This window comes from Ambystoma mexicanum, chromosome 3p (assembly GCF_040938575.1).
Source record: "Ambystoma mexicanum isolate Mex_15411 chromosome 3p, UKY_AmexF1_1, whole genome shotgun sequence".
Lineage (NCBI taxonomy): Eukaryota > Metazoa > Chordata > Amphibia > Caudata > Ambystomatidae > Ambystoma > Ambystoma mexicanum.
Window position 1 is genome coordinate 720,030,061 of NC_090925.1, and position 19,649 is coordinate 720,049,709.

The following is a 19,649-nucleotide window of genomic DNA, read 5'->3' on the forward strand; positions in this document are numbered from 1 at the left end:
ACGGGGACTGACACGGCAGCGACGGGTACGGACGACGAGGCATACGACGAGGATTTTCCGTCGTCGCCTCCCACCAGGGCTTCTCCGCCCGACGAGATTGGATCGTTCCACTCAATGATCGCCAGGGCATCCGAGCTTTTCCAACTCTGCCCTGAGGAGAAGAAAAAGGAAGGCTTCCTTTACCAACGGCGCGAGACCAAGAGGAAGACGGTCCTCGCAGTGCCTCTGTTGGACGACATTTGGGATGAGGGCCTTTCCCTCCTCAAGAACCCTTCCACGACGCCAGCGAAAAGAGACCGGTACGAGAAAAAGTACCGGGTCCCGGACTCAGCCCCCCTATGCCTCCGGGCGCAGCCTACCCCGGACTCCGTCGTCTCCGCGGCAGCCAGGAAGAAAGCGGGGGGGGGGGTGCGGCCTCCACGTCGACTTCCCCGCCGGACGGCGAGGGAAAGAAATTGGATGCCATGGGGCGCAGAGTCATCTCGTCGGCGGCGACGACGACGATTAAAGCGGCCAACGCCTTGGCTATCGTGACCCGCTACGACAGGGAACTCTGGTACAAGATAGCTCCCCTGCTGGATTTTCTGCCGGACGACAAGAGGGCGGAGGCCCTTGAGATCCTGCAGGAAGGTGAGGTGGCCTCGGACCACGCCATCACCGTGGCGACGGACATCGCCGACACTGGGTTCCGCCAGATGGGCAACGGCGTTTGCCTTCGACGTCGCGGATGGCTCAAGGCTACGGACTTTCGGCAGGACGTCCAGACCAGGGTCCTGGACATGCCCTTCGACGGGAACAACCTGTTTGGGAAGACAGTGGACGATTCCCTTCAGGCCATCAAGGCGGATACTGAGACGGCCCGGGCCCTTGGAGTACTGCAGCAACGGCGGACGCCCTTTCGGAGCGGCGGAGGCAAGGGCGCCTCCAAAGGTTCCGGCGGCGGTTTCGCTTCCTACCGTCAAGCGGCCCGCTCGTCGTCGCAAGAGGCCTACAGAGGACGAGGCAAGTCTGGCGGACCCCGCCGTCGTCGCCAAGGAGGCCAAGGCGGCAAGGCCGCGTCCAAGCAGGATTGAACCGGCCGTGGGGTCGGGCCCCCACCGAAGCACCCCGGTGGGAGGCCGGCTGGCGGGCTTCGTCAGCGTGTGGGAGTCCATCTCCACCGACCGTTGGGTGCTGGACGCCCTGGCCCGGGGCCACGCGCTCGAGTTTCAAAGAAGGTACCCGCGCGTCCCCCCCGTGGCCAGGAAAGAACTTCACGTCCCTCAACTTCTCCTGGAGGTAAAGGCGATGCTCAGAAAGGGCGCCATCGAACTCGTCCCAAAGAGGCTTCGGGGCTCCGGAGTCTACTCGCGCTACTTCCTCGTGAAGAAGAAGACGGGAGGATGGCGCCCCATCCTGGACCTGCGACGCCTGAACAAGTTCATCAAGGCGCAGAAGTTCCGGATGGTCACCCTCCAGCACGTCCTGGGTCAGCTGGAGGAAGGAGACTTCCTATCGTCGTTGGATTTGGAGGATGCCTACTTGGTGCCCGCGCAAGTCGCACTGTTTCTGGGAGCGAGGCTCGACACAGTGTCCCTTCTGGCCTCCCCGTCGGAGGAGAGGACCAGGACCATCCTGGGCAAGGTGCAACGGATGTTGGTGGCCGACGCGGCCAAGGTGAGGTCCATCAAGTCCCTCCTCGGGATGATGTCTTCCTGCATCTACCTCATTCCCATGTGCAGGCTCCGGATGCGCCCGTTGCAAGAGTTCCTGGATGCGCGCTGGATCCAGACGACGGGCAGCTTCGAGGAAAGGATCAAGCTCGACGAGAGTTTCCGACGAGCGATACGGTGGTGGGGCACCCGCGCGCATCTGACGGCGGGCATGGACTTCCAGACCCCAGCCCACCAGGTGACTGTGACCACGGATGCCTCCCTAGAAGGGTGGGGAGCGCACACCGAAAACCTGCACGCAAGGGGACTCTGGCTCCCGACGGAGAAGTCCCTGCATATCAACGTCCTGGAGCTCCGTGCAGTGTTTTGGGCCCTCAGGTCCTTCCTTCCGTCCCTCAAGGGCAAGGTGGTGAGGATCTTCACCGACAACACCACCACCATGTTTTACATCAGGAAACAGGGCGGAACCAGGTCCCCAGCGCTGTCCAAGGAGGCGCAGGACCTGTGGCATTGGGCCGTCGCCCAAGGGATTCTTCTGGTGCCGTTTCATCTGGCAGGGATAAAAAACACCATCGCCGACTCACTCAGCAGGGAGCTGTGCTCGTGCCACGAGTGGGAACTACGGCAGGATCTGGTGGATCGCCTCTTCCGACGGTGGGGCACACCCCAGATCGACCTGTTCGCGACGGCGACGAACACCAAGTGCCGGAGGTTCGCCAGCAGGTTTCCCCAGACGAGGAGCATGGGCGATGCTTTCTCGTTCCCCTGGGAGGGCCTGTTCCTCTACGCGTTCCCTCCCTTGCCTCTGCTAATCCGGCTCGTCAACCAGCTCAAGAGGTCACGGTGCAGGATGATCCTCGTCGCACCTGCGTGGCCGAGGCAGATATGGTTCCCGGACCTTCTGGACTTGTCGGCGTCCCCGCCAATCAAGCTGCCGGCGGACGCGGATCTACTCTCCAGGGAAGGAGGCGCCATCCTCCACCACGACCCGAAGTCGCTGAACTTGCAGGCCTGGCTCCTGCAGCGCTAGAGTTTGGAGGATACGACATACCGGCCGATTGCAGAGAGGTTCTTGCAAAGGCCAGGGCGTCCTCGACTCTTAAATGCTACGGACACAAATGGAAGAGGTTTTCTGTCTGGTGCCACGCACAGAAGATTAACCCTCTACGGATTACGGCTCCCCAAGTGCTGCCGTACCTGCTGACGCTGGCCAAAGCTGGTCTGGCACACGCGTCCATCAAGATTCATCTTGCTGCGATCTCCCGATACACCAGAACCACGGGCCGGACGTCCTTGTGGTCTCATCGTCTGGTGAAAGAGTTCATGAAGGGACTGTTCAGATCGTTCCCGCCGGTGAAGGCTCCGGCCCCGGCGTGGGAGCTCAACGTGGTGCTGACCAAACTTATGGGACCTCCGTTCGAGCCTCTGCACTCGGCCCCGTTGAAGTTTCTATCGTGGAAAACCGCTTTTCTCGTGGCCATCACCTCCGCACGACGAGTGGGAGAGATCCAGGCCCTTTCCTGCAAGGCCCCGTACTTGACTTTCCACGACACGAGGGTAGTGCTCAGGACGCACCCCTCCTTCATGCCCAAGGTACCGTCGGACTTTCATCTCAACGAACCCTTGGTGTTACCTGTGTTCTTCCCGTCGCCTTCGTCGCCGGCTGAGAGGACTTTGCACTCGCTGGATGTAGCTAGAGCGCTGAAGTTCTACGTGGACCGCACGAAAGGTTTTCGGAAGACGTCACAACTCTTTGTGAACTTTGGACCTGTCAATCAGGGGAAGGCTCTCTCGAAGGCTTCCATCTCCAGATGGCTCTCCGGCTGTATCATGTACTGTCACCGGTTGGCAAACCGACCGCTGCCTGGCCGTCCGAGAGCCCATTCCACCAGAGCGATCGCAGCTACCACGGCGTTCCTATCTGGTGTGCCCCTGCTGGACATATGCAGGGCTGCTACGTGGAGGTCGACGCACACCTTCACGAAATTCTACTGCGTCGACCGGGATTCCAGGGAGGAGTCCAGGGTCGGCCAAGCAGTGCTGCGCAACCTGTTCGCCTGAGGTGAGCCTGGTGAGGAGGTAAGATGCTTAATGTTGAGTTGATGTGATGCTTAATGTTGAGCCTTTGCCACCTCCCGTGGTTGTGCATGTGTGTACTGCTATGTATTCTTTATTCATGAGCATGTGAATCCATGCCAGACCCCATGCTGGAGAAGGAACAAGTTACTTACCTGTAACTGTTGTTCTCCAGCATGGGTCTGGCATGGATTCACATGCGAACCCTCCCGCCTACCCCTCTGCGGCTCTTCACTTGGTCATACTGCCACTTCACGTGCTTCCAAATCTGAAGATGGCTGCCAGAGGCGGTGCTTAGGTAGAGGGCAGTCATTGGCTGTGGTCAGTATGACGCAGAGACCAGTGATTGGTTATTACTACGAAAGACAGATCAGAAACGAAACTGATACTGGTTTTTTCTTTACCGAGGATTCCCAGCCTGACGACGGGGAATATTCATGAGCATGTGAATCCATGCCAGACCCATGCTGGAGAACAACAGTTACAGGTAAGTAACTTGTTCCTTTTTTTCCCCCCTAAACCTTTGTCGCCAGCATAAAGGGCCTTGCACTCGCTGGGCATTGCTTGTGCTCTCAGAAGACTTCTCAGCTGTTTGTGAACTTTGGTCATGGGAAGGCCTTGTCCAAGGCTTCCATTTCAAGATGCCTCTCCGGCTGCATCACGCGCTGTCATCAGTTGGCTAACCGACCACTGCCCAGCTGTCCGAGAGCCAACTCCACCAGACCGTTCGCTGCAACAACGGCGTTCCTGACTGATGTGCACCTGCTTGACCTCTGCAGTGCTGCTACGTGGAGGGCCACTCAAACCTTCACAAAATGTTACTGCGTCAACTGAGGTTTCCAGGGAGGAGTCCAGAGTCCCGAGTCCACCAAGCAGTGCTAAGCATCCTGATTGCTTGAGGTGAGTCTGTTCCAGGGGGTGTTAATTGCTTTTGTTGAGCCTCGTCAACTCATGTGTTTGTGGAATGTTGTCCTGCTATGTATTCATTATTCATGAGCATGTGAATCTATGCCAGACCCCATGCTGGAGAAGATTTAAGTTAGTTAGCTGTAACTATTGTTCTCCAGCATGGGTCTGGCATGGATTCACATGCGAACCCTCCCTCGGATCCCTGCGGATCTTCTTGGTCATACTGCCACTTTACGTGCTTACCAAATCTGAAGATGGCTGCCAGAGCAGGGGCTTAGGGATAAGACTGTCATTGGATTGGGGCATTATGACCCAGAGGACAGTGATTGGTTTAGAGGAGAAATACAGTTTGTAAGTGAAAGTGAAACATTTTCTTTTACTAAGAATTCCCAGCCTGACAACAAGGAACATTCATGAGCATGTGAATCCATGCCAGAGAACAATAGTTATAGGTATTCCTGTACCAACAACGCGAGTTGAGGAGAAAGACCATGTCCATTCCCTTCCTGGACGACATCTGGGAGGAGGGCCTTGCCCTAATGAATACAAGTACGTCCCCGTCCAGATTGGAAAAGAAGTACAGAGTACCCTATTCGGCTCCCAGGTGCCTAAGGTCTCAGCCCTCGCGGATTCGGTTGTCTCGGCTGCAGCTAGGAAACGCTCGGCGAACCAGACCTTGACAGCCATGATACCTCCGGAGCAGGAGGGGAAGAAGCTGGATGCGATGGGCAAAGGATAATTTACACAGCAGCCTCTACCATCAAGGCAATGAACGCCCTAGCCATTTTGTTCAGTTATGAGTGCAAACTCTGGTAGAAGCTGGGCCCCAGCTTGGATTTCCTGCCCAAACACCAGATGGTCAAGGCATTGAAACTCTTTCACGAAGGGCAAGTGACCACAGATCATGCCATCACTCTGGCGGTAGACATCGCGACCCATGGTTCTGCCAGATGGGGAACAGGGTGTGTCTGCACCGTCAATGTTGGTTGAAGGCTACACATTTCCGCCAGGACGTTCAGACTAAGGTGCTGGCTATGCCGGTCTATGGAGAAAACCTCCTCGGAAAGACGGTTGACGAGTCATTGCAGGAGATAAACGCACTGAGCTGGCACGCTCTCCCAGAACTTGACGGCAGCGTCAATCCTCGTCCTTTCGCTCCTCCAGAGGAAAGCCGGGGAGATCTTCAAATGGTTATAGTCCCCCTTACAGACAACCTTCACATTCTTCTACCCAGGAAGCATAAAGGGGGCGCTCTCAAGTCAGTAGAGGTCAGCAGCTATGCCATCTGCAGTGCAGGACACCTCCCCCCCCCCCCCCCCCCCCCCCCAAGCAGGCCTGAATTGGCCGTGGCCCCACTTAGGCTCCCCAGTGGAGGCCGGCTAAGTAAGTTCGTCAGGGTGTGGGAAAAGATCACCATGGACAGCTGGGCGCTATATGCTCTCGGACAGGGTCAAACCTTGGAGTTCCAAAGCAGGTGTCCTTGTATCCCCCCCCTCAGCCCTCCCGATTCAGCGGCAAGAACCACACTGGTCCCAGCTCCTGCAGGAGGTGCGGGCCATGTTGCTGAAAGGGGCAATAGTGCCCATCCCCCCCCCCAACCCCCCCAGCGGCTCTGGGGTTCCAGAGTATATTCCAGATACTTCCTAGGTCGAAAGAAGACAGGGGGTTGGAGGCAGATTCTGTATCTTCGTCGTCTCAACTACTACTTTAAGTCCCAAAAGCTCTGGATGGTCACGTTGCAGCACATGCTCGGCCAGCTTGAACAATGAGTTTTTCTGATGACGTTGGACCTGGGATATGCCTACTTCCACATCCCCATTCACAGAAAGCACTGCAAGTTTCTACAGTTCGTGGTGCATGGTCATCACTACCCGTTCAAGGCTCTGCCTTTCAGCCTTAAGTCAGCCCTAGGGTGTTTACGAAGTGCCTGGCCCCAGTGGCAGCACATCTTTGACTGCAAGGCATCCACATATACCCCTAACAGGATGACTCTCTGGTGTGCTCCCACTCAACAGCTCTGGCAAGCGAATAGACTGCCTCACACTCCGATAGTACCACTGCGGGATGATACTCCTCGGCCTGGCCTGGCCAATGTAAATCTGGTATTTGGACTTGCTTCTGGACTTGCCACATCTGTCAGTGGAACTGTCCATCAAGCTACCTCTGTCCCAGACCACCTCGCCAGGGAAGGCGGGATGATTCTGCATAACAACCCGGAGTCTCTAACCAGAGGGCATGGCTCCTGCAGCCCTCGAGTTTGAAGATTGCTTTACCTGTAGAATGTAAGAGCATCCTGACCCGGGCCTTATCATTGAAATGCTACGTACATAAATGTAAACTCTTCTCCATGTGCTGTCGGACGCAGAAGATTACCTTTTGTGTCACGGCTGCACAACTTCTACCATACTTACTTTCCTTGGCCAAGGCGGTACTGGCTCACGCCTCTATCAAGGTGCATCTTGCCATCATATCCAGGTCGCAGTGCAGGCCTTCGCTGTGGTCTCACAGGCTTGTCAAGCTTGTCAAGGGGCTCTTGAGGACTTTTCCCACCAGTGAAGGCGCCTGCCCCGGCTTGGGAGCTCAATGTTGTGCTGACTAAACTCATGGAGTGCCTTTCGAACCTTTGCATCAGGCTCCTCAAGTTTCTCTCATGGAAGACTGCTTTCCTCGTGGCCATCACCTCTGCCAGGTGAGTTGGGGAGATACAGGCACTAGTCTTGCCACGCTTCAAGGGTAATGCTGCATACAAACCCCACCTTCATGCCGAAGGTGCAGTTGGATTTCCACATCAGCAAACCTTTGGTATTACCTGTCTTGTTTCCGAATCCATCGTCGCCGGCGTAGAGGGCCTTGCATTCGCTGGACGTTGCTTGTTCCTTGAAATTCTATGTGCCACGTACGAATGATTTTCGTAAGACTTCTCAGTTTTGTCAACTTTGGACCTGTGACTCAGGGAATGGCTTTGTCAAAGGCTTCCATCTCCAGGTGGCTCTCTCCAGCTGCATCATGCACTGTCATCAACTGGCTAGCAGGCCGCTGCCAGGGCATCCTAGAGCCCACTCCACCAACGCCATCGCAGCTACTACAGCGTTTCTCTATGGTGTGCCCCTGCTCGACATCTGCAGGGCTGCTACGTGGAGGTCCACACACACCTTGACATGGTTTTACTGTGTCCACAGGGATTCCAGAAAGGAATCCCAAGTCGGCCAAGCAGTGCTGCGCAAATTGTTTCTTTGAGGGGAGTATGTTCCAGAGGTGGGTGTTTGCTTCCGTTGAGCCTTACCACATCCCGTGGTTGTGTATATGCACTGCTGTGTAATCGTTGTTCATGAGCATGTGAATCCACGCCAGACCCATGCTGGAGAACAATAGTTACAGGTAAGTAACTTAAACCTGATCATATACTTGCGCCACCATAGGGTGATTAGATTTACTACTTAATGTTAGTCCCTTCTGTCTATCTCCTCACACTAGATAGATGGTGCACCATTGGAGCTCATGGATAGCCTGGAATAAGCAAGTGTAATGACCACCATCCCTTTTTGTTAAATCTTTGATGGATTCACATGCGACCCTCCCACCTGCCCCTCTGGCTCCTCTTGGTTCCTACTGCCAAATTATGTGCGCTTCCAAATATGAAGATGGCCAACAGGGGGCGGAGCGAAGGAGGATATGTATCATTGGCTTGGGCAGCGTGACCCAAAGTGACACTAATAGACTATTAACGTGACCATCAGTTTTAGACTTTAAAGGTAAACTGCTTGAAAATGACTGAGGATTCCCACCCTGCCGAGGAATATTCATTGAGCATGTTAATCCATGAAAGATAGCAATGCTGGAGAACAGACATTTCAGGTTAGTAAAGTGTTTTTTTTCTGCTGGCAAGTTTCCCTGTTATCCCCTACCCTACCATGTCTTTTGGGCGCCATCAGGACTAGGGCCTTCCGCAAATACTACATTTCGGTTATATCTTTACGACACTACTTAATTGTGCAGGCCTTAAGGTTCCTTACCTGCTTGTTGGATTTTCTTATTCCCTGGTTCTCCCCACCCCTGCTATTTTATGTTGGTTGCTCACAATCTGGTAGAGGGGCCACATGCAGACGTTGGGGTTAAGTCCTTGTTAAGGCATTACTGCTTTTATAATATCTTTTAAATAATGTGTATTAAGACCCAAATAATTTATTTGAACTGATAGTTTTGTATGTGTTCATGTATTATGAGTATATTTTTCAGTATAACCGTGTAGCAGTGTTCAAAATTAGGATTTGTTTACCAGGTGCAAAAATCAGCCCCTGGGTATTGGGCATCACCTGTTAAGAAGGAACTACTTCTAGAGAACCAGACGCTATTACATAGTGTGTAGCAAATTGAACTGCTGCGTAAGATGCAAACTCCTAACTTTTTGCCCCATATACATTTTTCAATCTTTTATACACATTCCCAAAACTACAGAGTTTCTATTACATAGCAATGTTTGTATGTCATCACTAGCCTTGGAAGTCAAAAGTAGTTCCTGATAGCTGTTATTTTCATACTAACCAGGCTCCCATCGGCTGTAACATGGAGCTAAATAGCTCCCAGCTCATGGCAATTTGAACCATGGTTTGGTGTATTTTCCAGAGTAGGGTGTGGACTAATTGTACCTGTGTGTGAACATACTACCCCTTACTGAGAGTTAGCCTTCTCTCTGTCCAGGTTACCTAACCCGAGGGGTTTGGCTTCCATTTCTTGTAAGGGGTTTTAGCCTTTCCCGAAGGTTAGAGGGTGATACAAAAACTGCCTTATCACTAGTGATGTCTACTCCATCTTACTTTTTCTTCATAGTATTACAAATATGTGAAATTATGCGCCCAGATGGCCTTGGGTTAGGTGAGCTATATAAAAAAAATAAATGAAACTGGTCTGATTCTAAACCTCTGACTGTATTTTCAAAGAAGTTCTTTTTTTATAGGCGATAGGTTTAAGGGAAATCTTGTTGCGAGCCCTGGTTTGAGACCAATTATTCTAACCTGCTGGGTCGGCGTTTTGGCCCAGTGGAAGCCCTGCCTAGATTCATGGTCAATTCATAATTTGTTATTAGAAACTTACAAGTCCAGTCGCTAGACAGGATAAATCGGACCACGTTCCTGTACAACCAATATTAAGATGCAGAATTATTAACATGTTTAACTAGTTTCATGCCTTCCTATCTTCCTGTGGTCCTAATTTACCTTTAAATACACGTCCCCCTTCCCTGCTCTTACCTTTTTGAGATTCCTTACTCCTCTCCTGGTTCTCTACTCTTCCCCAACCCCTACTTGTTCCTGTTCCTCAATATTGGTAGAACTAACATTTCTGTTCTTTGCAGGCTTGTGTTCACACGGAAAGGCATCCTTCGTGTTGAGGGTTTCTTAAGCCCGCAGCAGAGCGACCATGATGCTATGAGTTTGTGGGTCCCTACGTCGGCATGTGCTGAAGGCATTGACTTGGAAACCTCCAAATATATCCTGGCCAATGTCGGCGATCAGTTCTGCCAGCTGGTGATGTCTGAAAAAGAAGCAATGATGATGGTAGAGCCACAGCGTAAGAAATTTGTCCTAGTCTTATTGAGTAAAAATGTGTCTGGTGGTAGAATACCATTGCAATGGAAAATCTCTCCCCCTTCATTCGCCTCCCCTGCTTTTCCCATTTCCCCCCCTTTCACCTATCATCTCTCCCTCTCTGCCCACCTCTTCCCTTCCTGCACCCCCACCCCCTCTTTAGACCACATTCCCCCTCTTCCCCCCTTTTTAGTACATTCTGGAACTCACTTGATTTTCTGAGCAGGACTCTGTCGGATTTGAAATTCAGATTCAAATAACTCGTCACTACTGCACCCAGTTGTTTATAGCCGTTCAATAAACTATCGGGGGCATCTTCACGCCATTTCCAAACTATCGGTGCAACATCTTCAGAAAATCGTCCACAAGCCAGTAAACAATGCCAGTGTTCTCTTGTAGTCACTGCAGAGATCTGTATGTAATTCATACGTTATATGTTTAAATCCTGGTGGGTCCCTTCAGCCATTCACCCTTTACAGGTCAAATAAATATGATTTAGTGGTATAAAACACGGATCAGGCCTTCAGAATGTCTTGGTTTGCAGAAGAACTGTATTAACTACTTATTTCTATGGTAGGACAATTTGTATAGTGTTCAAGGAATTGCAATATCTTAACCTCCACACCGCCAGACGAAGCCAAACATGTTTTAGTTCTTGAAACTATTAGCCCTTATTACCCAGACAGCTCACTTGGGAGCATAATACGACCCACTCCAAAAACCCAAAGAGCTAGTTGCCACAAAGTGAATTTGAGTACCTCCTACGGTAAATCTATACACTAAAAAGGGTGCATTGCTGCTTTTGAGAATTGATCGCCTTCGCAATAGCAGTACTTTCCCTGTCCTGCAACGGCACAGAATGAAATGCTGAAAAATTGGATATGGGCCGGGAGGATATCTCGGCGGCAACATGTGTTTTCTTTGATGCAAGACAACGCAGAGCAACACAGGTTCAAATCCCAGTCCTGCAGACTGACCTCTAGTATTAAGCGCGTTATAAAAGATTAAGTTAAGAGCCATTCTTGGATATATGGCTGTTGCCGCTCAACAGGTCTGCGCATACATATTAAGTCAGCAAGGGTTATGGAATACTTGACGTTAAACCATGTTTTAATGTCATGTATTCATGCTAGTTTAAAAAATCTACTGGAAGATGGCTGTAGGTTTAAAAGAGGGAATGGGCACTCCACAGCTTGCTAAGTTTCTTGTAATATTTTGGTTCCCTGTGTGAACCTATAGCTGCACTCCCATTCATGAATATGCCATGTAAAAATATTGAGCCCTTTTGTAGGTGTTTATAGGATATATTTTTCTCATTCTAGAAAAGGTGGCCTGGAAACGAGCAGTGCGAGGGGTGCGAGAGATGTGCGATGTATGTGAGACGACGCTCTTTAACATTCACTGGGTTTGCCGCAAATGTGGATTTGGTGTTTGTTTGGACTGCTATCGTCTTAGGAAGAGCCGTCCACGTACAGGTAAGTTCATTCTTAATTTAGTATGTAACTATAAAACAAGTTCATTCTTAATTTAGTATGTAACTGTAAAACATTCTTCTTGCGTTTTTGTTTAACTATGCTATGAGTGTGTCGGTCAGGCACTGTACTGAGATTTTTGTTTGCATCTTTATTGACCTGCTCATGGAGAAATATGCTAGAACAGTCATGTTAAGATGGGTTTCCAAAATCAGCCCTGGTGGGAGGATTTTGGGAGGCTACCTTATTATGGTGAATAGGGAAGACCGATGTTTACCAAACCCAATCAAGGTGAGGTAGCAGAGTGGCAAGGCCTAGTCTCGGGAAGGGTGCAAGAGTGGTCTAGGATTACAAAGAGTCCACACAGAGCAACATCAGTAATTCCAGTTAGACATGCAAGTATAAATATAAAATTATTTATTAGGCTTTTAGGTTACACTCTAAGCAGATCAAAAAGGCCAGGTAGATATGGTCACACAAAACCCTTACAAAAATGGAAAGTAGTCAGATGCATAAAGTTGGCCTGATCGCTGCTCAACATGCCCTTTGATGGCACACAGCTGTGGGGCAGCAAGACTGACAAAAGCCTAGAGAAGCTGCATACCTCAAAGGCGGCTGCCGAATTCCTTGGTGCTGCCATCAGACAGCCACAACCATCTCACCCCAGTGGATCATCTTGGAGAGGTAAGTCTTTTCGTTTCTACTCAGTTCGAAGAGCGAGAGGACTGGCTAGTCAAAGGGCCCAAAGAAGATTCCCTTGCGGTGGACGAGGGAGAGGTACAAAGTTTGCCCAAGCAACTGCTACCTTACCCTCAGCCGCTGCTTCAGCCACCACAAAACCTATGAGTCCTTAACCCTCAAGACCCTGGTGAGAGGCAGACTCTTGCAGCATCTGCAGGAATGGCGGAGTATTACTTAAGATGGCATGGGCATTGGAAATTGACCTCAGGACCATCCCCCGGGGAGCCACTCATTCAAAGTCCTGGATCCCTTCCTTCTGCAGGAAATATTCTCCTTAAAGAACCAGTACCTGTAACAAAGAGGAAAATATATTGACGCTCTCCCTATTTCCCGATCCCCAAGAAGGACGGAGGATTGAGACCCATCTTGGACTTGAGATGCTTGAACAAATTCCTCAGTAAGGACAAGTTCATGGCAGTCGCACTTTCTCAGATCCTTCATGCCTTCCAGCTCAAGGATTGGATGGTGTCATTGAACCATCAGAATGCTTACTTTCCTGTGCCTAAATATCACAAGCACGAAAGTATCTAATGCTCGCCGTTGGCGGTTCTCGGTCTCAGTTTCCAGTTCTGCTATTCAGGCTGTCCTCCCTGAGGGTTTTCACCAAGCTGATGGCGGTGGTGGCAGCAAATCTTAGCAAAGGGGGGATTCAAGTGTACCCCTTCATGGACGATTGGCTGATTAAGGGCCTGTTCTTCTTCTGAAGGGCCTGTTCTTCTGAACAGGCCCTGCAACATCTCAGCATAACAAATAGTCCTCCAGACCCCCAAACCAGTTCTCCCAGCAGTCAATTCACAACAAATACTGAGGAAACCAGGGGAAAGGGGAAGTGAATAAAATATCAAATGGTCAGGATTCCTCGTCCGATACCCTAAAAACTTCATGATGCCTCCGAATTCAGGAAAACTTGCAGTAAATACATCGCTGGTTAAACATCCATTTAAAGATACCTTAACACTTAAATACATTCTCCCTCAGCCCACTGATTACCTGACTGACTCCGCCCTAAGCCTGAAGGCAACTCTATGGAAATGAAGGGTGTTCTTGTATGAGTGCAACTCTGCTCTCAATTGGATGTGCTGCAACGGCAGTAAAACGGAGACAATGGTATTTGGTACCCACCTGGCTCAGTCCAAACTGGGGCCAGAATACGAGGCCTTTTATATCCGACACTTGCATACAGGTGTCTGGAAAGGTGAAAACTCTTGGGCTTGTTCTGGAAGCCTGAATGGGAGCAGAGTCTCAGGTTCTACACCTTCACAAGAGCAATTTATATTTATACCATCTACGCCTACTCGGAGCTACACAACCCTTTCTGAACGAAGAGAACTATGCCACGATCGCAAGGGCCACGATTCCTGTCTCGCTTAGATTATGGAAACGTGCTAATGCTTGGTGCTAGCAAGAGTTGCGTAGCTAAATGCCAGGTTATGGAAAACACTGCAGTTAGAATAATAAAGGAGGAAAAGTGAAAAGATTACCACAGATAGGAGAGCACTCCATTGGTTGAAAGTTGGCCAGGATCCATTTCAAATCCCTAACATTGGTTCACAGGTGTTTTCATGGTAATGCTCCAGAGTAACTTAAGGAGAAAAACCATGCCCTGAGATTGTAGCCACTAGGCATGATTACAGTACCTGCCCACAAACGAGCAACCAGTCTGGGAAGGGCTTTTCCCGTGCTGGCGGAAAAAAAATTGAATAGCCTTCTGCTAGCCATAAGACTTGAACCCAGAAATAGGGCCTTCAGGAAGAGCCTAAAAGCGTATCTTTTTAATTAAGGGATGGCCTACCCATTCAGGAAGGTTAGTCAGGACAGGTCTTTTTGTCCCGTACCTTTTTATGTTGTAACTTCGTGTTCATGTTTATGTGCCCGATGCCTGCAGGCTTTCGTCACTTTATAAGCTCATAAACTGCTGCTTCAACTCTCTGCTGACTCACTACTGTTACTTGTGAACGCTTGCTTTGGTTCCTTACTGGTAAATATATGCAAATCTATACAATCTCTGCTGCCTCTCTGCAGTTAACTTCATAACATTTGCTTTTGCTTGTGGTAAATATTATCTATTTTAATTTGAATGTCTGTTCACTTAGTGAAGAGTTCCTCCCTAAGTTTTTCTACTTGCCCACAGTGCTCTAATCCATGTACCCGAGCTTATCTCTTGTGTGTATTCCAAGTTTCCTCTGACTGAAACCTGAATTTCAAAAGCCTGTCGTAAATTTCGCTGTGCTGCACTGCAGCGCTTCATTTACACTGAATTCAGTAAATTTGCGCTGGGAAACTACAGTACATTCACTGCGCCTGGATAACGTTGACTTTGCTGTTCTCTGTAAACAGCAACCACGTTTACAGCTGGCCGGCACGGTTTCTTTTCTTCCTAGGCAACTCGGCAACCGAAAGGAACGTGCAATGCAGCTTCCCTTCACCCTCTCTCCTTCATACCGGATCACGCAAGGTCCTTTGCTTTAACGCAACTAGAATCGATGCCCGATGAGCTCGCAACGAAAGCAGTGGAAATGTTCAATCACCGACTTGCGCTAGACCTTATTCAAGCGTGTGCATTCACTGCTGATGCCGGTGCTCGCGCTGGCTCATTCTATACAAATTACCTGGAGATATTCACTGTTTAAATAACTTACAATTTGACAAATTACTTTTCACAAGTGCGGTTAAATGTTTTTCAGTTTCTTCATAAATTAAAACGCTTTAAATACTGTAAATGCAACTTCCAATTTTTATTGCTTTAAAGGACATTTCCTTAGAACATAACTTATTTTTAAGCTTCAGTCGCTTATCTGAATTTAGATTCGAGGGGATTGGGTCCTCCGACGTATTCCATATCTATGACATGTAATCACCACAGCTGTGCTGCTTCGGAAACTTTTTCGGCGTCTGCGTCCTGCGTCGATGACGTCGATGCGCCGTCGTCGAGGACCTCCTCCGACGTCATCCGATGTGATAAGTAGGACGCACGACGCCCATAGCCTCAGTTCCGTTTTTTCCGCGAACGTGTTGCTTCGTGTTTCTCGGTTCTAAGCCTCGACTCTTTGGAGTTCTGTTCTTTCTGGTTCTTCGAACCTGTTCGTTTGTGAATTTCCTTCGGCGATGTCTTCCACTTCGTCTTCAACCCCGCGTCCGGGCTTTAAGAAGTGCGGGGAGTGTGGGTCCAAGATGTCAGTGACTGACTCGCACGACGCCTGCCTCTGGTGCCTCGGGGAGGCCCACGACACGGATGACTGTGTCGACTGCCAGTCGCTCACGTCCAAAGCCTTACGCGAACGTAAGAAGAAGTTGTCGGTAGGTCGGGTGTCCAAGCCCCGGAAGTCGAAGTCGGCGGGGCTTTCGACGGATGATTCGAGGGGTGACTCTCCGCGTCATCGTCGGAAGTCTCGTCGGTCTTCTTCTGGGAGTGGGTCTCGCCACTCCTCGGCCTCTTCGAGGCATTCTCAGAAGCGCCGTCACCGGTCGCCTTCCAGGTCCTCTTCCGAGGATTCTGCACGGCACGTCGGTTACCCCACCAGCCGTGCGACGCCGGAAGAATGGGCTTCCTTGGGGAAGAAAATGTTGGCGATTCTTGAGTCGCAGGGTACTCAGCCGTCCGCGCCCCCGAGTGGGGTCGGCCGTGTGAGGTCGAGAGACGCCGCTCGCAAGAGTGGTCGGCACGAGTCACGGGAGCGGTCCCGTTCGGACAAGGAGGCTCGTTCTCGCCGTACCCCTTCCAGGTCCCGGTCCTCGACGCGTTCGAGACCGTGTGCTCCTGTGAAGTCTTCGAGGAAGACATCGACGTCTGAGGCGTCGAGGGCGTCGACAGGCTTTCTCGAGGCTCCGGCTTCGAGGGCCTTGTCGAAGCCGTCGACGATCAGGTCGTCGAGGGACACGCTCGGGGCTCCGGCTTCGAGGGCTGTGTCGACGCCGCCGATACTGGAGGCGCTGCATCTGACGTCGACGCCGATTTCCTCGACGCCGATCCTCTCGGCGCCGTTGCCGGTTTTCTCGGCGTCGGCGCCGATTCGCTCGACGCCATCGACGCCTTTCGTGTCGGAGGTGCCCCGTGTCACGGGTGTACCCCCTAGGAAGGCTCTGGTTAAGAGCAAGCACTCTCGGGTGCCTTTTCGCCACCTGGAATATATTTCGGAGGCGGATGAGGATTCTGATGGCCTGGTTCCTAGTCGGGTGCCAGATGAAATTGTCTCGGGCCATAGTCAGTTTGACGATTTGAGGCAGTCACTGCATGATGCCAGTGGACTGGACACCTCTCCGGAGGTGGAATTTTGTAGGCCTGAGCCTGGCTCCCATGCCGATTCCTCGTACCGGCGCCTTATGGCTAGGGTGTCTGAGTATCTGGGATGGTCTGCTCCCCCAGGGGAGTTTGTGCAGGATGATCTGACGGACATCCTTGATGTTGGTCCCCCAACTGACCCGGTACTGCCGTTCCATATGGCTTTACAGAGAAGGGTGGTGGCGGCTTGGACTGCTCCGGAGAGTCTCCCGGCGGTGGGCAGATCCTTGTCGCGTAAATACCGTCCAGCCAGTAGCGACCCCTGCTACTTGACCAGGCACCCCACTCCGGAAAGTTTGGTGGTGCAGGCGGCCACGGCCCCGGCAAAACAGGCGTCGTACCCTACCATCCCTCCTGATAGGGACGACAAACGTTTTGATGGCTGGGCGAAGAAAGTGTTTTCTTCTGGTGGTATGGCGCTTCAGGCGGCCAACTCCATTTGTGCCTTGTCACGTTTCACGCACACTCTGTGGAACTGTGTTGCGTTAGCGGCTGAACATATTCCCGAAGGGGTTGTGTTAGGCAGAAACCTGTGCAGTTCCCTTGGGGAACACTGCAAAAGATTTAAGACTACAGGTAGAGCAGTAAACCCCTTTGGTAGCAGTCTGTACCACCCAGATTTACCTGGTAGCTGTGGCTGAGCAGTCAGACTTCTCTCAAGAAGAGTTAGGCAGTATGTAAAGTATACACAATATGTACTAAAATACAATAGCACAAGCAAACACTGACCAGAGCTTGGTTTCAAAAGTATATAGTTATTTATTTAAAATACACATAAGTTAAAAACACTCTAGCAAAAATATAGTAAAAACTTCAAACACAGTTATAATGAAAGTAGATTCAATCCTTTCTCCTATCTAGACAACTCTAGGTTAACACCACTTAATTAAAACAGAGGTGAGTGCTTAACGTTAGATGACACTCTAGTAGTTTCCAAGAAAGGGAGAGAAAAAGCAGAAATGGGTTAAACACACCACTCTCAGGTCCAGAACACTTGCAATAGGCTTAAAGAAGCACAAAGTCACAGGTGAGCAAAAGTCACTAGGCAGGGCCCACTCTTAGAGTAGCCGGAGCGAAAATGTGCTCAAGATCACACTGTTAGTTAGAGATTCAAAGTCTTGCAAAGAGTCAAAAAGAGTTTAGAGTGGCTCAGAAAGTTTAGCAAAAGTGTCCCAGGCACTCCCAGGTTCGAAAGCCGGGGACTAAATCTACCCCGTACAGTCGGTAGCAAGGGAAGCCAGGCGGAACACAGTACCTTAAGCGGAAAGGATCCTCCAGCGGGGGCAGTTGTTCCAGGCAGTGGCAGCAGGGCTCGACGTCGGTCAGGGGAGAAGAAGTTCTCGCTGAAGCGCAGAAGAAGAGGGTCGTTGCACTGCCCGGGAAGAAACCAGCCGCGGAGTCCTCCGGTTAAAGGGTTGGTACCGACTTTCGCGGTATGGGGGTAAAGTGTGGTATTCCGGTTGCCGGGGTGCTTGGCACAGGCAAGGCGGCCACGAGATACCTCAAAGAACGGAAAGAAGGCGAAAACTGGTTGTCCCCACCAGTCAAGGGAAGGAGCCACTCCGTTAAGAGTTCTCCTCGGTCGTCGGGAAAAAGTGGTGAGACGGTTCAGCAGGACTCCACCGGGTGGTGTCGTCGAAGCAGGTCGGCTCAGCTCTTCCCTCGTCGGATTCTTGGTCCTGTGGCGACTTCTGAAGTCCCAGTCCCCAAAGCCCTGCTTTTATGCAGCAAACCCCCATTCACCCAGCCTAGCTGTCACTCAAACATGCTAAGTGGTGAGCCGGGCGGCTCACCACTTGGGCCAATCAGGACGGAGTGCGACTTGAGTTACCAAGGTAACTCAGTCCAGGGTGCCTAAATCCCTCTCCACCCCTCCTAAGTACCCCAGACAGAGTGGCACCACTTTGGAGGGCTTCTGTGGAGAAGCCCGCCAAAAGTGGAACAAAGGGCTCCACTTTGGGTCAGAGTTACAGAGGCGAACACCAACGCCATTTTAGAATCAAGTTTTGGCAAAAAGTCCCAACCGGAGTTATAAAAATAAATATATAAGCCGGCGGTATGTTTAAGGCTACCGTAAATAAATAATTAAATGTGTTAGCCTAAAACAATGGGAAATCCCATAGGGAAATATTCGCGGTCGAATATAAAAAGTAGTTTCCACTGCCACCAGCCAAAACTCGATCAGGGGGGACGGAGACGTGCCCCCTCGACTAACAGACCCTGGGGCAATCGAATTGCCCCAGCCAGTACGTCCACAATATGATGGTTTGTACTGGTTCTGTTCAGGATTCAAGACTAGCAAAGTCTTTGGTGACTTTACATGCCCTGGGAGACAGTAGTCAGTCCCAGGGTATGGAGTCTATGTTGGGGAGTCCCTAGGACACCCCTGGGTCACGGCACAGAGGGTGCTGTGTGACCCACATCACAAAAATACATGAGGCCCTATGGAGTAAAAGACCCCATAGCCCATTCAACACAAGGTTTGTCCAAGATAACACACTTCAACATGTCCAAGAGTGAGGGTAAAAGAGTCTCACTCTTGGCAGGAGAAAAAAATTAAACCCCAGAAATCCAGCAAAGCTGCTGGGGGACTCACTAGGTAGGGAAATTCAGCCTAAACAGAGAATTCTCCCTAACACTCGCCCCCCCCAGACTAAGGGACAGGAGGATTTAATCCACTCCCGGATGAACCTCATACCTCTAGTCGATGATATACATCCTAGAGAGTCCATCAGCATTTTGATGGTGACACCCTGACCTGTGCTCAATGGTGAAATCAAACCCTTGCAGGCAGATTGACCATCTCAATAGTTTTGGATTTTCCCCTTTCATTTGCATTAACCATCTCAAGGGTTGGTGGTCAGTCTGAATAACAAAAGTAGAACCATACAAGTATGGCCTAAACTTCTTCAGTGCCCACACAATAGCAAAGCATTCT

General features: G+C 50.8%; 1 protein-coding gene across 1 annotated transcript in view; it reads left to right on the forward strand.

The window, feature by feature from the left end:
• The window catches only part of KDM3B (lysine demethylase 3B), a 2,029,046-nt gene that overhangs the window by 975,398 nt on the left and 1,033,999 nt on the right, over positions 1 to 19,649 (forward strand). The window contains exons 10-11 of the mRNA XM_069651588.1: positions 9,988 to 10,202; positions 11,542 to 11,694. Of these exons, the coding sequence (XP_069507689.1) occupies positions 9,988 to 10,202; positions 11,542 to 11,694 (368 nt within the window). The remainder of the gene's footprint in view (positions 1 to 9,987; positions 10,203 to 11,541; positions 11,695 to 19,649) is intronic.